At 33.3% G+C, this 20758-nt stretch overlaps 1 protein-coding gene across 1 annotated transcript in view; it reads left to right on the forward strand.

Annotated features, from left to right (window-relative positions):
• Window positions 1-20473, forward strand: part of PCDH10 (protocadherin 10) — a 39775-nt gene extending 19302 nt beyond the window's left edge. The window contains exon 5 of the mRNA XM_057309967.1: window positions 20035-20473. Coding sequence (XP_057165950.1) covers window positions 20035-20054 — 20 coding nt within the window. The 3' untranslated portion in view covers window positions 20055-20473. The remainder of the gene's footprint in view (window positions 1-20034) is intronic.
• The last annotated feature ends 285 nt before the right edge of the window (window positions 20474-20758 follow it).

The following is a 20758-nucleotide window of genomic DNA, read 5'->3' on the forward strand; positions in this document are numbered from 1 at the left end:
TATATAACATTATACTTGTACATTATAGCTAGGCACATACCGTTTTCTTCCTCCTAGAGATAGTTTTCTTTTAACTGTGAAGATTGAAAAGATTATATGTGAACTTAATTTCAACAAAATTTCCATAATCTGTAGAGTGTTATTAAATTATCAGTCACAGAAAAAATTATCAATGACAGCTTTTAAGTCATTGAATTCAACAAGTGATTGTAAACATATTTTCTGTGTTCTATTTCATGATTCTGTTGTATGGATACATTTGTGCACATATATATATCTCATATAGAAGCATTATATTTTTAATTTAATTTAATTTTTAATTATATCTGTCAATTACCAGAGGAGGAACAGAGCATGATTATTTAACTAATGGCTACTTCATTATCAGATGCTGTTAAACATGAGAATATAGTGTTTTTTGAGAAACAGATAAGTGACGTAATTAATTTTGGTCCGTTTCTTTATTTTTTAAGGTACTGATTGTACTTTTTGAGGACCAGTTCATACTGCATATTATAGTAAAGTTAATCGTGACGCTATGAGGAACTAGATGTCTGTATTCTGAGGAAAACTTATTGTTACTGTCTGTAAAAATGTTGTACTAAGTAAGCCTTTTTTTTTTCCTCTTTATATGTTGCTATTAGACAGAATCCTAACCTAGATTCCAATATTACTTGTGTTGGATATTTAATGGTATGTTTTACACGTACTAGAAAAGTGAGTTAGTTTGTCATCAAGTGGTCTAAGTTTCATATTTATGCCAATAGCTATATTTCAACCAAAATTTGGATAAAGACTGCATTATTCATAAAAAGCATACTTGTAAATATTCTTTGTAAAAATTTTTGGGTGTCTTAAAAAGGAAAAAAAAAGACCCAAAAAAAAAAGACCTAGGAGAAACACACAAATAAAATCAATATCAAATGTATATTTCTTGAGTTAAATTTTGAATCACCCTTGGATAAAGAAATAGGGTAAAGGGATTCTTTGCGATGTCACTAAACATATCATTGGGTTTTGTCTCAAAGTGCAACACATGGTAGAAAGTTCTGAGTCAACAATGGCAACAGTATATAAAGTGTACCTAATAAGTTGTCCCAATGGGATACACTTGGTGATGTGTATAAGATACAATATTTCCCACGTAGTTTTAATCAAAATAGTGTTAGAAGTAGGTCCATTGATATGAAGGTGAATGTTATAGTTTAACTGTTGCTATTTTTTCATTCTTAGAAAATGTATAGAAAATCTGGAGGCTGACCTGTAAAATTACTATAAAATTATTGTGCTCTTTCACCCCCACTGTTAATAAACATGTTGCCAGAACTAGTCCCCTTGCTAGTCACTGATGGTGTGGGTTTAAGGTTTATTTGTCAGAGAAATACTCATCAGATGACTATACGGAAGGTCATGAAAATGAGATATGTTTTGGTAGATGTATCTTGATTCTTGAGTTAACTTAATCTTTTTGATAAGAACAATGGTAATAGAAAACAATATTATGTAGAACCCACAGAGTTCTACTAAATTATACTCTTAAACATAAAAATGATGGATAATTTCAAGCATATACAAAAATAAACTCTCCATGTCTCCAGTCTAAACAATGATCAGTTCTTGGCCGTATTTGTTTCATCCAAATACTAAGAACACTTTTCACTCAGATTTTTAAAGCAAATCCGGAGGTCCTACTGCCTAATCCATGAGTATTTCAGCATATGTTTATTTATTTATTTTTATTTTTTAAAGTTTTTATTTATTTATTTGACAGAGAGAGAGAGAGAGCCAGAGAGAAAGGGAACACAGGTAGGGGGTGTGGGAGAGGAAGAAGCAGGCTCCCAGCGGAGGAGCCTGATGTGGGGGCTCCATCCCAGGACTCTGGGATCACACCCTGAGCAGAAGGCAGACACTTAATGACTGAGCCACCCAGGTGCCCCTCAGCATATGTTTTTTAAGAGAAAGTTTATTTTTAACATTACCACAAGAACAGTATTCTTCTTTAAAGAAAGTTCTTACTATCCTTGGTTGTCTAGTTATTGTTCAAATTTCCATAATTTTCTCATAAATATTATTTACTTTTATATTTTTATTTATAATTTTCTCATAAATATTATTGATATTATTTACATTTAATTAATTGGATTCACGATTAAAATAAGCTCCATACATAGCAACCCATTTTTAGTTTTTTATTTTTAAACTTTTTATTAAAGTATAAAATACATGTAGAAAAGTACAAAAATCACAAACGTATAAACCAAGTTTACACAAAATGAGCTCACTTGTGTAATCAGTGGCCACAACATTAACTGGGTACCATGTCCAGTAGTCAAAAAGTCCTAGTACTTCAAAAAGAACCTCAAAAAGTCCTGCATTCTGTCCTCTTTCAGCTACTAGCACCTCAGGGGGTGCCACTCTCCCGGCCTCTAAACAAAAATTAATTTTTCTGGGTTTTCAATTTTATATAATTTGAATAAATGAAATAGGATAATATATTTGTTTCACTAAAATGTAATAGCCAGTTGTTCTCTCTGATAATATAGGGAAAGCAATCAGCAGAGCCTAAAATACACCAATGTGTAAACTAAAAAGACAAGTTAGTTAGCATGTATTCCCCTTGAACATGATTGCTCTTACTATTTTTGGAATTCTTACCATGTCTAGTCTTTCAGAAATGCTTGGTACCTGTCTTTATATCTTTGAAACATTAACTTAGTGGTGTTTTATAGAAGCAAATATTTAAATATGTTCATTTGAATACCAGATTATAATGAAAGAGTAGAAAAATCGAAATGTCTGTATTTCACATTTCTTTGAGTCTAGGTTAGAAGACTGTGGCAAATTGGCATTCAGGATGCTAAAGGGAGACTTACTAAAATAAAGAGATTAACATTTTGGAAAATGGCATATCTGAAGAGAGTTTGAAAGGATTGAGGGGCTGTGAATTGAGAAGAAAAGGGGAGAGGTGACTTAACAAATGCTAAGTGTTTAAACAAATACTACACAGATAAGATAGGGATCAGTTAATCTGTCTTTATTGAGAAAATGGATCTATATTGCATCCTGAGAGATGTAAATTACACTTTATGGGAAATATCCTGACCCTGACATTGGTATTTGCTCCTGAGAGATGTGGAAATGCTTTACCTAGAGAGCTTTACAAACTACAAACGTAGGCATATGTCAGCTGTGATTTGGTGGAATGGCACTTTCCAGCCCTGAGATGTATTTCCTGCAGAACGTGTTTCCCAGCACTGGGGCTGGTGAAGGAGTAAAGAGGATGAGGCTCAGTTTTACTGGAGGACGAAAGAAAGGCAAGTGAGAAAGCCTAGGTTTTTTGGTTTTTGTTTTTTAAAGATTTTATTTCTTTATTTGACACAGAGAGAGACAGCCAGAGAGAGAGGGAACACAAGCAGGGGGAGTGGGAGAGGAAGAAGCAGGCTCCCAGCAGAGGAGCCTGATGTGGGGCTCCATCCCAGAACGCTGGGATCACGCCCTGAGCCGAAGGCAGACACTTAGCGAATGAGCCACCCAGGCGCCCCAGAAAGCCTAGGTTTTTATCTATTTCCTTCCCTTCCTGTTTCTGTCTAGATGACTTCTTACATTTCTTAGGGATTTTGAAAGGAAAAAAACTGGTTTCGTAAAGGCTTTTTTGTCCCCCTCACACACTGAATTGCAACGGATGATTAAATATCCAGGACCAGAAATTAAGAAATCGTAGTTTTAGAAGGAAATTTAGGGACATGTGTAGAGGGCAAAAGCTGAGTATAAAATGTCTATTAAATTTAGATAGATACACAGTATATAACATAGATCATGTCTATTAAAATTATGCATTACAACTTAAAAATGTAAAGCTCCATATTATATATAATAATAATTTATAAAAGGAAGACAGATGACTATAGATTTTAAATATCTGACTCTGTCAAATACGGAATCTTTATTGAGCTGGCTTATTTCTCTTATAATAAGAATTTTCCACTTGTGGTATCATTTTATCTTCTGCTGAATTTTAAGGAAAATCCTTGGTGTCGGTTACTGTGAAATGGCTCGCAATTAAATAAAAAATGAAACAGACATTATAATGATTCAAAGTCAAGTTGCCTACTTTTTTTTTTAAAGATTTTATTTATTTGAGAGAGAGAGAGCGCGTGCAAGAGAGCATGAGCAGGGAGGAGAGGGAGAAGCAGGCTCCCTGCCAGCAGGACGCTCAATTGTGGGACACTGAGATCATGACCTGAGCTGAAGGCAGACGCTTAACTGACTGAGCCGGGCAGGTGCCCCAAGTTGGCTACTCCTTAAATCTAGTAGTAATACGTGCTTTCTTAAATTATTTTGGAAGATATAGCAAGCACGTTGTTTATGATCATTACATTTTGGTTTGTTACTTTGGAGAGTAAATTAAAATGTAGCATTAGCTTGATAACATGAAAACATGAATTAATTACACACTTAAGAAAAATAAAATGAAGGGAAAAATAATCAAATAGGAAATTGTATTAGCTAAACATTAAGTCTAAATTTAATAACAGTAGTAACTACTACTGAGTGCCCATTTTATAGGCATGAAAAGATGAAATAAGACACATAAAGGCACTGATTTCATAAATTCACAACCAGTGTTATAAGGTGATAGTTATTTTTATCACTCAAGGGTGATGAAATAATTTTTGAATTAGATACAGGAATTATTTGTGATTTTATAAATATACTTAATTATATAGAGCCGAAGGGTTTGTTTGGTGTTAGACAATGTAGAAATGCCTTTTATTGACAGATTGGAATGAATTCTAACTCCTTTGAACTTGAATTAAGCTAAGGATTTGGGAAATCAATATTTTTAAATTATATATGGGATGGTGTGAAGATAATTGTTTCTCAAATTATAAGAACAAAATATTGACTCATTGAAATTACTGAGAAAGGTAATTTTTTTAATGCAGGCTTACTTGGAATTATTTTTAGGAAATACTTGACATTAAATAATCTAATTTCATCTCTCGCATTTAATATTGAGCTTGGGATCTAGGGACATAATCCTTGAGAACTTAAATTGCTTGCTTTGTAGGAATTCTTCATAGAAATTATGTTTTCATAATGCTTATAGAGAAGGTGTGCTAATATATCTAATATGGGGAAATATTATCTTCCCCTTAAATAAAAACATTGAATGTAGTTTATAAAGGGTATATTATATTGCTTTGAAGTTAATTTTAATTCTATGCCCTTTATTAATCTTTCAAAGTTTTTCATATTTCAGTTACTTTCTAATTCCAGAAGGATGTCGATCGGTCATATTATTTGTAATACTTTAGCCAGCTGCTTTAGGCATGTCTTCCCAAGCTACTGACAAAAGCAGGGTGACCCACATTCAAGAAAACTTATTGTTGAGCACCTCCTATATTCCAGGCATAGTGATTTTCAGTTTTGTTCGCCCTAGAATTAGATTATATAAATGTTCTCTAGGCCAACTATATAGGAAAATGATTATGGCTTATGAACTCATCACAGATAGTTATGAAAATAAGATCAATACCTTAAATACATGTGTAATAATGGAATCAATTGAAATACTCTTGAGAGATATCCAGGGGGAAAACAGAAATATTATGAGAACTTTGGTTGAAAATGTAAAGGGCATCAGATCAGGTTCATTATTAGTGCTCACACTTAACCTAATGAATCCTCATTCAGTAGAACGATGCAGTATCTTCTGCATAGATCAACATACTCAGATCAGGTCCTCTCAGTGTCACCTGCTCTGTGCTGTTCTAGAAATATGCAGAAGTATTTTAAATTATTGATATCCTCCCACCCTATACCTCACGTTAAATACCAGCCCTCTTTTGTGATAATTTTGGAAAAGAAAAAAAAGAATAAACCGACCGCAGGCATATTACATCTCTAGTGAAAAGTTCTCAACCTCCTTTTTCAGATGTACACAAAGCACAACGTACTTACCTAGTTGGATTGTGGTCTTGGCAAATACTTGAAAAATACTCAAGTCTTATTTTCAGGATAAGTTTTCCTAAGCATCACTAATTTTACCCATTTTGACTTTATGATAACTTGAAATTTTTAATTTCAGCAAATATCACTTTCTGATTTTGTTCTTATGGTATGTGTGTACTTCCTTTGGACTCGTAGTCCACTACCTAATTACAAGAGTGGGTCTTTGTATGGGTCCTCATATCAGAGATGTGATGTGGTCTCGTTAAGAGCTCCGGTTACAGGGCCAGTCTGCTGGGGTTCCAATACCGATCCAGCCAGTTCCTAGTTGTGTGACCTCTGTAATTTCTTTAACCTTCCTGTAACTCATTTACCTCATCTGTGACATAGATCCTCAAAATCTCATTGTAGAGATTAAATTATTTAACATATCTGAAGCAGTGAGTGCCTGGGCCCAAAGGAAGCACTCATTAAGTGTTCAAGGCAACCATATATTCAGTTAAAATTGGAACAATGACATCAGCCTGAGTATGGAGAAAATTAAAATTCTGGCTTAAATAGAACTAATTATGCTTTCTTTTACTCCCAGAGAAAAATCAGACTCCAAATGTTCTTTTCACGATATATCACTATTTTACATCTGCAGTATATATTCTTTCACGTAATACATATGTTTTAAAAGTACAGTATCCCTATTTTTCTTTTTCATCTGTGAAACCAATGAAACCGATTGAATAGAACCAAAGGTATAATGCCCAGCAAAGACTAGGCTGCATTCATTTTATGGTGATGTTAGTCACAAAGTGCAATTATAATTTTTAAAATTTCATGTTCTCATTATTTTGCTTAATTTGTGTATTTACAATGAGTAAAGATACTTGATCATGTACAAGAAACAGTAAAAATAATCTGACAAAGAATACACTTTTGAGATGACAGATTCTTATTTCAACCCAAGAAACAGCATATTATATTTGAATTAAAGAATATATATTTCTTCAGGCCAAAAAAAATGTTAAAGTGATACAAATAGGTGCCTATATCTGATCTGATGTAACCTGCATATCAACAATTATACTAAGAGTAAATTCTGGCCCTAGACAGGACATGGCTACTACTCCAAAGAGCTCTGATATCCTTGTGTGGGAGACACAGATGCCCAATGATCATCACACAAAGTAAATGAAAACAGTCTGTTACCATGTGAAAATTGAGTCTTTCTATAACGTATATGAAAGCTATCTCTGTCTGCCACAATTCAGTATTTGAACATGCAGAAGCTCAAATATTTTCTTGCCTCTTTTTCTTCAGTAAAATCCTACGACTATCTGGTAAACCTGATTCTCTCAGTCAACATTGTATATTTATGTTTTTGTAACTTTGTCTTTAAAAGTCATATAGAACTAGCAAATAATGTCACAAGCTCATTTGAGAAATGCCTAAAAAACTACCCAAACTTTACGTTCTGTTTATGGTTTATTCATTGGGCTCTGTGTGTACTGCTCATGATGTTATGATTCCGTGTGTTTTCTGTCTCCTGCCTTCCAGGTCGGTTTTGCGTGTATATCACTATTTTGCCCAAATAACAATAGCCCTAACCACTAAGTTTTAGTGCCCGATGACAATTCAGCATTATATATTCTTCTTTTTATGTGCGTGTCTCATATGAAAACAAAAATTTCTCATTTTTTAAAATAAAATGGTAAAAATTCCTGCACTTAATAGTACTGTTGCCCAACTATGGGGAAAAATGAAATTTTGAAAGAGATTTAATTGTTTTTTCATTTACATGTCTGTGAATGAAATCACAATGTCCACTGCAATTAAGCATTTTCTCTCTTCTAAAAAAACACTGCTTTTCAATGATTCTACTTTGAGTTTGAAAGTTATGTTTTGGGTAGATTGACTCATTTTAAGTAGTAATACCAATAGTAGTAGTAGCTAACAATTGTTAAGAAATTATTATCAGCCTAGCACTAGTGATTCAAATAACTTTTCAGATATTAATCCATATAAGCCTTACAATAACCAAATGAAATAAGTATTCTGGCCCATTTACAGATTATACAGTTAAGAAAAAGAGATGTTCAGTAACTTGTCCTTGGTCTGATGGCTAGTGAGGGGGAGCTAGACTTTTTATTTGAGACCACCTGATTGTAGAGGGAGCGTTTATTTGTAACCCAGTCACTATTTGAATCCCAGGCTTAAGAAACTAGACACCATTCGGAGGGGCATCAGAAAGGATGTGTTATGTGGTGATTTTGGTTTTGTTTTTTATCAGCAGACTGTTATTGCAGTTGTCAGGCTTTGTGGCAATAAGAGCCTGGTGGAGAATGACAATGAAAGGATTAGCAATAGAGAAATTTTGAAAAAACAAGTGGAAAGTATTAGAATTCTCAATGTAGCAATAAAAGATAAAGAAAGTAGTTATTCAGGATGGTTCTGAAATCTTCAGACTAAATGGGGAAAGGTTGCACCCCCGCGATACTACGGCTGAAGTTCACGTGCTGAAAGGGAATAACATGGGTTTTGGTTTTGTTTTTTTAAGATTTTATTTATTTATTTGAGAGAGAGAGAGAGAGTGTGAGAGGGAGGAGGAGGAGAGAGGGAGTGAGGGACAAGCTGACTCCATGCTGAGCTCTGAACCCTTCACAGGGCCCCATCTCACAACCCTGTGATCATGACCTGAGCCAAAACCAAGAGTTGTCTCAACCGACTGAGCCACCCAGGAGACCCAGAAGGGAATACATTTTGACTGGAAAACTAATAACCAGCTAGGAACACCCTTGAAAGTACATTTCAGTAAAATGGAGAAAGATGAAATATGTGCACTTTATTAAATTAATATTTAATATTTTTGGAAGTGAAAAGTGGATACAAGGAAAGGTGATAACTGAAAATACTAGTAGGCTGGGGTTATTTTTGGATAGAAAAGATCTGATCAAATGCATGTGACGTTTAATCACTTAAAATATGTTATTTTAAATGCCATAATTAAAACTGTCCCTGTGTGTTCACTATTTCTGTGAATTGCCGACCAGATGTTCCCAGGATGAGATTTACTTGTGTCTCTCTGTGAAAGAATATACCAGAAGTTATGTTTTATTTAAAAAAAATCAGTTTCACAGTTATAAAGTAAATTTAATGCTAGTCTATGATCATTAATTGCCTTATTTTTTTCTTTGTTACAATATGTGGGAAAAAATGTTCCATGCTTTTGTATGGGTACCTAGCTTTTATTGCTGCCGATACTACTCGAGGCTTGAGATTGGGGACAGAATCACTTCTTTGAACAGCTCCTTTCACCCCTTTTTTCTTTCAAAATTATCCTTAGTATTGAGTTATCAGCTCCAAAACACCCAGGTAATCATCTGATTGCAAAATATTTTGTTGCATTTGGGAGATTCAGGGTGATAGAATGCAAACTATTTCCAGATATGTGAAATATAAACCCTGGAGTCTTTGCTGGGCGGAGGAGACACAGGTGTACTTTCTTTTGCATTCCCCAAGCCCATCCTTTCTGCCTACCTCACCAAATTAATGTGGACCCCTCCGTTTTTCCATTTGGTTCTACTGTCAGATAGAGTATTAACTTATATTTATAGACATTTGACTTCAATAGTCTCCTCTAAAAATTCTAAGAAGCTCCCTGTTGTGGCTACAATAATGTTCACTAGCTTTATTTTATTCTTTTAAGATATTATTTATTCATTTGAGACAGAGAGGTATAGAGAGAGAGAGAGCATGAGCCGGGGGAAGCGGAAGAGGGAGAAGCAGACTCCCCGATGAGCTGGGAGCCCGATGCGGACCGATCCCAGGACCCTGAGATCATGACCTGAGCCAAAAGCAGACACTTAACGACTGAGCCACCCAGGCACCCTGTTCTCTAGCTTTTAAAAGTTTATGTTTAAACCCTGCTTACAGTTTCTGCTTCATGTCATTCAGTGATTGTCAGCTTCTCCATGCACATTTCCCCCTGGTCTTTGTGCTTTGACACATTGTATTCTCCCTCGGGAATGCTTCTCATCTCCAAAACCACACCTCACCACATCAGCGTGGCCATCTCTTACTCATCAATCAAGATTCAACTCATTTTACCTTTAATAAGAAGCCTTTCCAGACAAAGACAGATGTACATTCTTCTTGTAACTTCTAGATTTTTAGGCATGATTGCTGTTTTTAAAATATCTTGTGAAACAATTGTTTTTACCATTGGATGGTTAAATCTTTTAAAGCAGAATCCATGTGTATTCATTTTAGAGTCTCAAGTCCGAGCATTTTTTCTGGAGCAAAGTAAACACTCATAAATGCTTATAGACTACATCAATGAATCAACAAATGAAACATACTAAAGCTAAGAAAGCAAGTGCTATTTTTTTTGTCTTTAGTTATCTAGTTAGGCATCTTCCTGACTTACACAAATTAATATAATTATAATAACCTCTTAATGCCAGAACAAATAATCAAACAACCCTTCAAACCTAACCATTTCCAATCCTAACATACTCTTCCCTGATTTCATCATCTTTCAATCTTCCATAATTTTCATGTCCTTTTTATTCTGGCTTTACTATATTAGTCCTTTTATTCTTTTTTTCTGATTGATCACTTCTTCTTTAAAAACTCCTTAAGCCTCAGGATGCCTGGGTGCCAGTTGGTTAGACATCCAACTCTTGATTTTGGCTCAGGTCTTGATATCAGGGTCCCTGCAGCTGGAAGTCTGCTTAAGATGATGCCCCTCCCCTTTCCTCTACCCCTCCCCCACCTGCAGGATGGTGCACGTGTGCGCATGCTCTCTCAAATCAATAAATAAATTTTTAAAAAACCCCAAAACTCCTTAAGCCTCATGACTCACCATCACCAACTGTTAATTTCACTAATATATTTTTTCAGTGGTCTGTTGCGTGTCATTTACAAACATATATGTAAAAAATCAAGTAAATATAAGGTAATTAAACAAGCATAAATGGAGGGAGATCCATTGTAATACATGCTTACAGGCAGGGACAAAAGATTATTCACAGTACAGGGTAACTATGTCTATAGGCAATTTATCTGACTTTCCTTTGGGTTTTGGGGGTTTCATTGTAACAATTTTTAAGTGTTTGGTATTTTTACTTGTCATCATTATTGCACAATTTATTTTCAGATTGTTTTCTTAGTTATTTTTCTGTGGCTTTGTGGCAACTGAATATCTCCAATACTTTTTTTTTAATAAGGCAAAATTTTGATTTTTTTAGTGTGAGAACTTTATTAAATATGAAGGTAGGTTTGTACATTTATCATGTTTTAATAATGTTATATATATCTTGTAAATAAACATACATTGTCAATACTACTTAACCAGAATCTGTTAGTGGCCCCAGCAAAGGTTGATTATTTAAAATTTGAACTTTGTCCTAGATTTATTGTGGTATTTTTCATAAATAGTAAGTGTATACATGACTTTTATCTATTATGTGGTTAAATATTTACAGTAATTAAGACGAGCCCTATTTAAACACACATTATAAAGTCATGAGAGGTAATACAACTATTTAAGGATCCAAATCTTGTCATTTATTTAGTACATAACTAGCATTTAACAAGCATGATATAATCTTATTTCAAGAATATAGCATTTTTGTGATTTTTTTTAAAGGTGAGTTTGGTTTACTGCCTATCAGTTTTCAAAGATTTTATTTATTTATTTGAGAGAGAGTGAGAGAGCAGGAGTGGGGGTCGGGAGGCAAGGAGCAGAGGGAGAGGGAGAAGCAGGCTCCCCGCTGAGCAGGGAGCCCAATGCACAGGCTGGGATCCTGACCTGAGCCTAAAGCAGGTGCTTAATTGACTGAGCCACCCAGATGCCCTGCCTATCAGTTTTCATATCTTTAATTATCTGATGATGGGTTAAATTCAAAGGACTAGGGGGAGGTGGTTTAATGAGTTTCTAGGGGATAACTAAAATTAAAATGTATACATCGGTTTAGATTTTAGAGTAAATGATTTAAAATTATGTTTATTATGCAAAAGAAGAAAGAACATTTTATCTAATATGCTATATCTATCTCACAAAACAAAGATTTCATTCAAAACAAGGTTAAAATTTAATCCTGATACAAAGAAATAATCTAAGTGATAATTAAAATTGCATCCATGTATGATGTTTAATTCATTAAATATGAATTTATATTGTAGATAATTGGGTTTCATTTCTCTATCTTCTTTTGAATTTTATTTATGTATTTATTTTCTTTTGAATTTTAAATCTTGATTTAAAGAAAAAATTTTGATATCTTAATGTTAAATCATTTTAGATGGAAATACATATAAAACTATATGAGTTAGAGTTATAAAATAATTAGAAAATATAATGCAACATTTTTCTAGAAAACACTATAATATTTGCCCCAGTGGTGACCAGTGTCATCCGTGGTGTGTCATGAAGCAGATGCCTTAGGATAGGGTTGCCAGGTTTAGCAAATAAAAGATAGGACACCTGGATACTGCAGGGGGCATATGTATACTAACAAATTATTCATTATTGATTTGAAATTCAGATGTAACTGGGCACTCTGTATCTCATCTGCCAACTTTGCTCAAGGGGTTTTTGAAAGCCCATACATAGTCTTGGGGTTCCTAACTTGTTCTAGTGTGAGTGATCAGCCTTCCAACCCCTCTCTGAGCCTGCAATTCCCATTTATAATCTGCTATTTGTTTTGACATAGAAGCAACTGAATTACGTTAGGGGAATCAGATCAATAAGAATATTAAATAAACAGCTGTACTTTTACACACAGTTTCTAAGTAGTGTGTACTGTGTGTGTCTTTCTTGAAAATAAACTTGTATACCTTGTGTTATAAGTATTTTACCAATCCAGAAGATTTTCCACTTGTTTTCATGGCTTAAATATCTAAGGTGTTACTTAAATTATTTTGAAATTGTATCACTGTTTAAGTAGATTATTAGTGATTAATAAATTAGACACATGGCTATGTATTTTTTAAATGAAGGTCTTATGTGTTTATTTTTAAGTTTTCCTATCTTTGCTGGAATTTATGCTTGGTTTTCATATAAAAGCAAAGTTGAGCACATCACTAAGACCTGATCTAATATCACGGTACAGTGATATTTGTTGCAAATAGATCTATACGCATAAGATCTCTATACCTGTGGGAATGACCAATCCCATTCGGGCGCTTTTCATGCCTTCTGCTTTGAAAATTAATGCTAATTTCAACCTTACAGGGAAATAAATAATTTGATCTCCTTATAATGTTGTTTTGAAGGAAACTAGTTGAAATACAAGTGTCTAAATGTCAGCAAATGTTATCGCTCATAATTCTCAAAGACAAAAGAAGAATCATTTATTCTTTAAAGGAACATATGGATATCTTGTTAGAATTTTAAATGCACAAAATAATGGTATTTGTCTAACTTGGATGAAAGTATTCTTTGTCATGATTAAAGTCAGATAATTGTGTGGATTATCTTTAAAAGAAATTTCAAGGGTACCTCTTTATTGCCAGTGTAAAAATGTGATTTTCAAATAGTTCTGGAACAAATCAGTGTTCATATTTTAGTGGGTTATGATACAGGATTCCAGGGAAATTTCATCGATATCATAAACATAGAGGAGCACATATGTTAGAGTTCTATTGCCTAACTGTATATCAATGTAGGGTGGAAGCATTTAAAAACTACTTCAGTCTCCAAATTTGATTTTAAGACACCAATGAATCAAGGTGTTTTTGTTCACCAAAGAGAGCCTGATGGAGTGGCTAGAGTGCGCTGGGTAGGGTCTGTCCTATTATTTTCCCCCTTCAGGGAAAACTCGTTAAGCTTCTGAGGCATAATTTCCCACATTTCTAAGATGAGTTTAGAATAGATCCCTTCAATCTATAAAATTTTATGCAATACCTTGTCATAGTAGGTTTTTACTTTTTCTGAGTGTTTTAACTTAGAGGTGTAATATTTTTATCATTTAAAAACAGATATTTAGAATATTGACAACTCTTGTGTTTAGATGGAAAAATTATGCATGATTACTGTGTTTTTAGCTATTTCGCTTAAATCAATTTAGATAATGATAATAATCAAAGTGTATTGTCTAATTAAAGGAGCTGATACACTATCACTGGTTTTTGCTGTAGAGCTCAAAGCACTCTTAATTAATCTAGTTAATTAGAGTTAAAGATTCTTAAACCAAACAAAATTGAGTTACTATAATTGTGCTTCTACCCTGTCAAAAATATTAGTGGTAGTTGACATGGTTGCAGTAACCCACAGACTAGAAACTTTCTAGTGAACCAGTTGTAAATGTGCCATCACCTTTGTGCAATGGCAATTTTAAATTACACATCCCACATACGCCTAACCACATGCAAGTATATAGAAATCTCTAAAAGCCTATGGATCCTCTATCTAGAAGGAACCCATGATGTTTCCGGGGATTCATTGCCTCATACAAAGCTATGTGAGGGTCATGCTATAGTGTCACAGTTGTGGAATGTACTTCTGGACAAATAGAAGCTCCTATTTTCAAGATTGTTAAGACTTTTAATTAACAATAAAGTTTGGCTTGAAAATAAACTTTGAGCAAAAAGTTCTGAAACTTTCACTGCTGGTAAATTCAGTGCTTTGCACAGTGCATCAACTCTGCTTGATCTTGGGGGGCACATTCCAGCTTACAAAACAAATTCCTTCTTTGCACATACCATTCTTAGTGAGAAAATGAGTCCTAATTAATTTTTTAATCCATAACCTTAAATTAGCATACAATCTTTATCACAACTGAAACAGAGCAGTATTGGTTACACTGGATTCTTAGGGGAGATGGTGACTATTGTTAAGTAACAAAAATTCAACTGAGTACATTTTAAATATCTAATTGGCTTTATTTAAATGGTTCACCAATCGGGGAGCATCCCATCTAGCAAATACAGGAGCCCTCTGAGGAAATTGGCAAAATTTCCTTTCTATAGAAGGAAGGTGGGGCAAGAAAGTTATTAGCAAAAGGAAAGGATTGTTCCAGGCAAGGCTGCTTTCCCTTGGGGGGATAAAAACGGGGTCTTAACATGCAGATTACCTCATCTTCCTTTGGGGAAGGGAGAGGGCACTCGTCTCTGACTCACTGGTGATAATCGCTAATCGAAAAGTTTCTTCTGACTGACTGGTTAACACTACATCTCTGGGGGAGGTAGAAACTGCATTTAGAGTAGGTATAGGGCTCCAGTTTAGGAATTTGGTCTAAGTGATGTCATTTTGAAAGATGAAAACGACAGGCAGTGGTTTTCTTTTTAATAGTAGTTAAGGGTGCTAGAATTGCTACAGCTAGAATGTCTATGAAAAGAATATGCTCAACATGCTTGTCTCCTGTCTTAGAAAAGATCCAGTTTACTCACTGAGTGATGTCAATTTCTCTACGCAAAACTACGCTTGCCGATTTCTTACCTCTTCAAATACCCATGAATTTATCTTTTAACAAACACTTATTAATTGCAAATTACATCGTAAGCAATTACATACACATATAGACTAAAATGAACACTTGGCTTTAATATATATTTCTTGCATGAATGTTCTGAAGGATTGTTTGAGTCATTTATTTCACAAAGTTTTCTCTCTAAAAGACTAATCAAGTTTACATATAGGAACCACTTTCTCCAGATGAATTCTTGTTTTCTAGATATATTCTATGATCCCTGAACACTGTCAAGATAGAATAAAAAACATACTGTTTGATGAAAGGAAAAAAGGAAATTTAGCTTGAGGATGTTGTGAATATTACGAAATAAACGTAAGAACTCAAGTTTATGCTGCACTAAGCTAGTATTATTGGACAAAAGACAATATATATTACATTAACAGAAGGCTTTCAGTCTTTTTGTAATTCATAATAAATTAATAAATTTAATTGTTATTTCCATAGATATATCTTAAAATTTAAAACCTTTCTGTCATTTTTTTGTGAAAAGGAAAACATTTACAATATGAACCATGTACAATTATATTTTAAAATATAAAAGCAAATCTAACACTGTTCAAGGGGGAAGATAGACAAATCAAGCAGCGACCCACATTTAATAGTTACTGCTATTATGCTCACTGAAGGACTTTATAGTTAAACAGAAAAAAAAATTAGCAAGATTTTTAAAGAGAATCCTCAAAAATGGCTCAAGAATAAGATAGAGGAAAGTAAAAAGAATTGATTATTCAACTGGACAGATCCCTAATGGAGGCTTGCTTTTAAACGATCTTTCAGTTTATGATACGCTTTTACTCAGGGAAGAGAGAGCAGGTGTTTCTGACTTCTATAAGGGGTAATGGGCTTTAACTCTTGTCTGCTAGATTCACTTTACATATAAAGAAGTGTCCTGACCGTGAGGCTCATTAAATATTTGAATGTGCTCTGGAGCAGGTTACTGATCTTAGCCTCTGGAAGTTTTTCACTGCAGTAGAGTCTCAATCATCTGGGATATTCGAAGGCTGTTCTTTCAGTCACAGAAATAGGTTAGGTCACTTCACATGTTTATATGTTTCTTTAGCGTCTATGGTTCATACTGTCATAAAATATAAAGGGTATTTTGCTTCCTGTTATGCAAGTATAGAAACGTGAATATTCAAATTACTGAATTGTCATTTTAATATATTATACCAAATTATTTTTCACCAAGCTAATTATACTATTATACGTGGTATAAATAGGATATCAGTACTGATATTTTTACAATTATTTTTGCAACATATATGCTTATAGTCATCGATCAGAATTTGTAAATGTCCAAAGTTTAATATCATACTTTACAAATTATCAAAGGCAATAACAGGATTCCACAATATGAGGAAAAATACGCATCCTGGAACTTTCATTAAAAAATATGTTAAATATATGCATACATACGTGTTAAATATATACGCACATATATATGCTATACTATGAAAAATAAATATTTGAATATCTCCTTTCCATTAAGAGTGATTTTTTCACCCATAGTTCAGACAATAAGATAAATGTCTTAAATGTGAGATTTCTGTAATTCACTATGAAGAATAAATGCAGTGAATGTATAAGTAGAAGTAAAAAGAAATACTAACAGTCCTTTTCCTATTACTTTAGATTTGACTGAAAAAAAAATCTTTCATCTCTATCAAGTGACCAAATCCCTACATATGCTGATGAATAGCTAGGGGAAAAAATGCATTTGCGAATTGAAAAGAAAAGGCAGAAAATTTTCAAGTATGCTTTCATAATTCCAAAACATATGTAGAATACATCATAAAGCATAGAGATTCAATGTATTTGACCCATTCTCTCTAGCCTGAAATGCTTCAGCAAATGCATAGCCATAACAGTTAACGCTGTGGAATAATGTCCTTGGCACTGACTCTAAAATGTAATAACATTGCTTTATATATATGTATATATATTTGTATGCTACTTGTCCAACATTAACCCAGACAGCCCCCAAAGATAATGAGTATTCGATATTCAAATTCAGTTCTTAAAAGCTTTGAAATAAAATGTATGTGACTGTAACTTTAGTGATAATACTTCATTTTCTCTAGTTTGTCTGGCCGTATTTCACATTTGGGAAATTTGCTTCGGAATGGAGGAACTCTTTCCTCCTCATCCTACTTTGTTCTGACCTTCAACCTCAGCCCTTAACACTTGTCCTATTCAGATTTTCATTTCTGAATTAACAGATAGGTGGGAGAAGGTAATTTAATAAAAGGCAATGATATTATTCATATAACTGTTGGAATAGGTGCACTTTAAATAAAAGCAGCACACATGTAACTCTAAGCAGTAATTAAAATATGCATTTAAGCTTATGTTTAGATTTAAGATATCAAGTATACTGTGTACTAACCTGTGTTCTTAAAACTCTGAACTATTTTAATAATACAATTTCTTTTTGTATTTTGACTGAATCAAATGAACATATAATATCCATGCTAATAGCTTTTCCCAAAAGTAATCTTTTAACCTAATTAGAAATATTTTACTGATTTAAATATGTATTGGGTTGGCTAATTTCTACATTATACTAAGATGTAGCTTTTCAGTATATTAATTTTTGCACATAATAAATTACTTTATAGGTTGAGGATAGGTCGCTCTTGAGTTTCTTTTGCCCTCGAACTATAAATGTTTGAGATGTTTCCTATAAATTAGTTTCCTATAAAGGAGTATTTTAAGATGTTTCCTCTAAATGAGTATTTTAAGAAAAAACATCCTGTAAGTAATATCTCTAACTTATTTTGAGAAAAGTGGTATTGTTTATAGGGTGTTCATATTGACTGGGTTGTCCTTGAAAGCATAAGATTATGTCTTATGTAATTATTACTAGTGTTCCCTTTTACTCACACAATTGTTCAGCTTGGACAGTAAGTTATTTGGTCACCGTAATAATTTGTCCAATTCATTTTTCGAACCTGAATTTCTACGGTGCTTAATTATTTGAATTTACTGAAGAATTTTAAATTCTGGTTGGTATAAGCCAAATATATTTAAATCAGATATACTCAAGTTTATCATGAAACAGGGAATTTAAATTCAACAACATAGGATAATAGGATTTGATTATTTAAAAAGAGCAAATTTCTGTTTGCTTTTGTAAAATACTCTCTGTAGCATTATGACCAGGTAAGTTATAATAACTACCACGTAGTCCTTCCTGTGTTGGAGCTAACTCATTATATAGTTCATGATATTATATAAAATTAGAAAACAAAATATGTTTTGATTGTTTTCAATACTAGTTACTACACAGTACATGTATATATTATTTTTTACTTTATTTCTGTCAATGGTGGTGCTTGACTTCTACAATTTTAATTGATGTGTCTGCTAAACAGTGGCCTAGGGAAGAAATGTTTGGTGGTCTGGTCACAAACTGAGCTTGTGAGGAAAAATAAATGAGAGAATCAGGGAAATAAATTAGGAAAATTATAAACCAGATAATCTACTTGAAATTAACAGACATACCATAGAGGAGGAATTGAACTGACCAGTATGTTCTTACATTCATGTAAAGAAACCCCAAAAAGAAACAAAAAAAATCCAACTATTCACCAGATTGAAACAGTTCAGTTATGCTATTTAGAGTAGTTCTTAATTTTTAATTCTCTCTATATATATACATAATTTTTATTTTAATTGACTTTACACAACCGAATTGCCTTTTATCACAATTGTACACAATTTTCAGTACCTTTTTATCATATATCTATTATGTGCCAGATACTGACCTAGGGGTTGCAGTTTCTGTTCTCATTGTGCTCATTGCCAAATATAAAGATTATGGATAGGTGAGAAGAAATATCCATTATCATTATAAATAAATAAAATACTTAAAATATCTAAATGATTGAATTTGGAAATTCTACTTCATAATTCAATACATTTTATAAGACTTGGCCAAGTTCAATATCTTTTTCTCTTTGCACCTCTACCTTCTTTATAAGAAAACCGATTCCTTTTAGGGGATAAATTTAGATTTTTTTTTTTATTCTGTAGACATGAAAAGGTTTGGTTTTTGAATAATTTCAAAGGTGAGATAAAGTAAACCTAGAAAATGTGAAGCATCATTTACTTTTTAACTACATAAACACTTTCTGGTACAGTTTTCTGTATTGTATATTGACTTAATATATATAATTCAAAATTTATTAAACTAAACATATAACCAGTTTTTCGGAGATATTATAAAGGATTATTCTAGAATGTTTAAGGGCCACACATTTTTTTCTATACTCTCGTTGTGCATACATAGTGAAGTAGGGATTGTTTGGTATGTCACTTTAAAAGGTTAGTCTCCACATTACCGGTGGTTGGTATATAAAGTATACATCTCCCACACGAAATGGGTTTTTCAAAATATCAAAATTGTCATTTTTGGAAAGCCAAGCACCAGAATAACTTTATTCTATAACTATTAGAAACCAAGGTTACCACTGAAATATTTCGACACTACATGGATCTTGTGTAGGGACACAGCTTATTTCCAATTGTATTTGTTTCTTTTACAATGACATGCAATTCTAAACTCCAAAAGCCAGGCTCCTTTTCTTAGAGTATTTTTCTTTCTTTTTCGCAGCACGGAAAAGGATATGCTAGTCAATTCTACAGGATTCACCTGAAGCAGCATGATTTGCACAAAGTCGACCAACAAAAGCATCAACTTTTCAACTTCATTATCTTGGCCATCCAGTTAGCTGTGTGTCACTGAGTATTAGATTGCCGGCGGAGTCATCGTGGCCAATTATAGGACCTAATTGCTCTCAGCAGGCCTGAGAAATGAGTTGAAATGTGCAGAACTGTAGAAACTTTAGAGGCATCTGATTTTGCCTCTCCGATCAGTGTGTGCCTGTTTACAGCACTATATATCTTTCTCTCTCCAAATGTCACTGAGCCCTTTAGATGTTTATATTCACCACGAGAAGCCAGTCATAAAGATAAAGGAAATTTGTGCATTATAAATGCAATATCACTGTTTTAAACTTGACTGTTTTATATTATTTTTGTGTGATCAAGTGTTCCCCAAACTATTCCAACTTTACAAGAAAGATTGTGATTATGTTCTTTTCACCTGTGGGTTATAAAAAATGTTGTATTCTGAAGACCCACAAAATATCAAAGACATTCTGTAGTTTATACACCGTGTTGCAAAGTGTTTACTGTACTATTTCAAAGCTTCTAAATAAATATAAAATATATATATTATATTATATAATTTTCCTAAAATGTGGTACAACTCAGTTGATTTTTAAATGGATTCATACAGTCCACATCATACAGTAAAGTAAAAGGTAATTCAGGGT

This window comes from Ursus arctos, unplaced genomic scaffold (assembly GCF_023065955.2).
Source record: "Ursus arctos isolate Adak ecotype North America unplaced genomic scaffold, UrsArc2.0 scaffold_11, whole genome shotgun sequence".
Taxonomy (NCBI): domain Eukaryota; kingdom Metazoa; phylum Chordata; class Mammalia; order Carnivora; family Ursidae; genus Ursus; species Ursus arctos.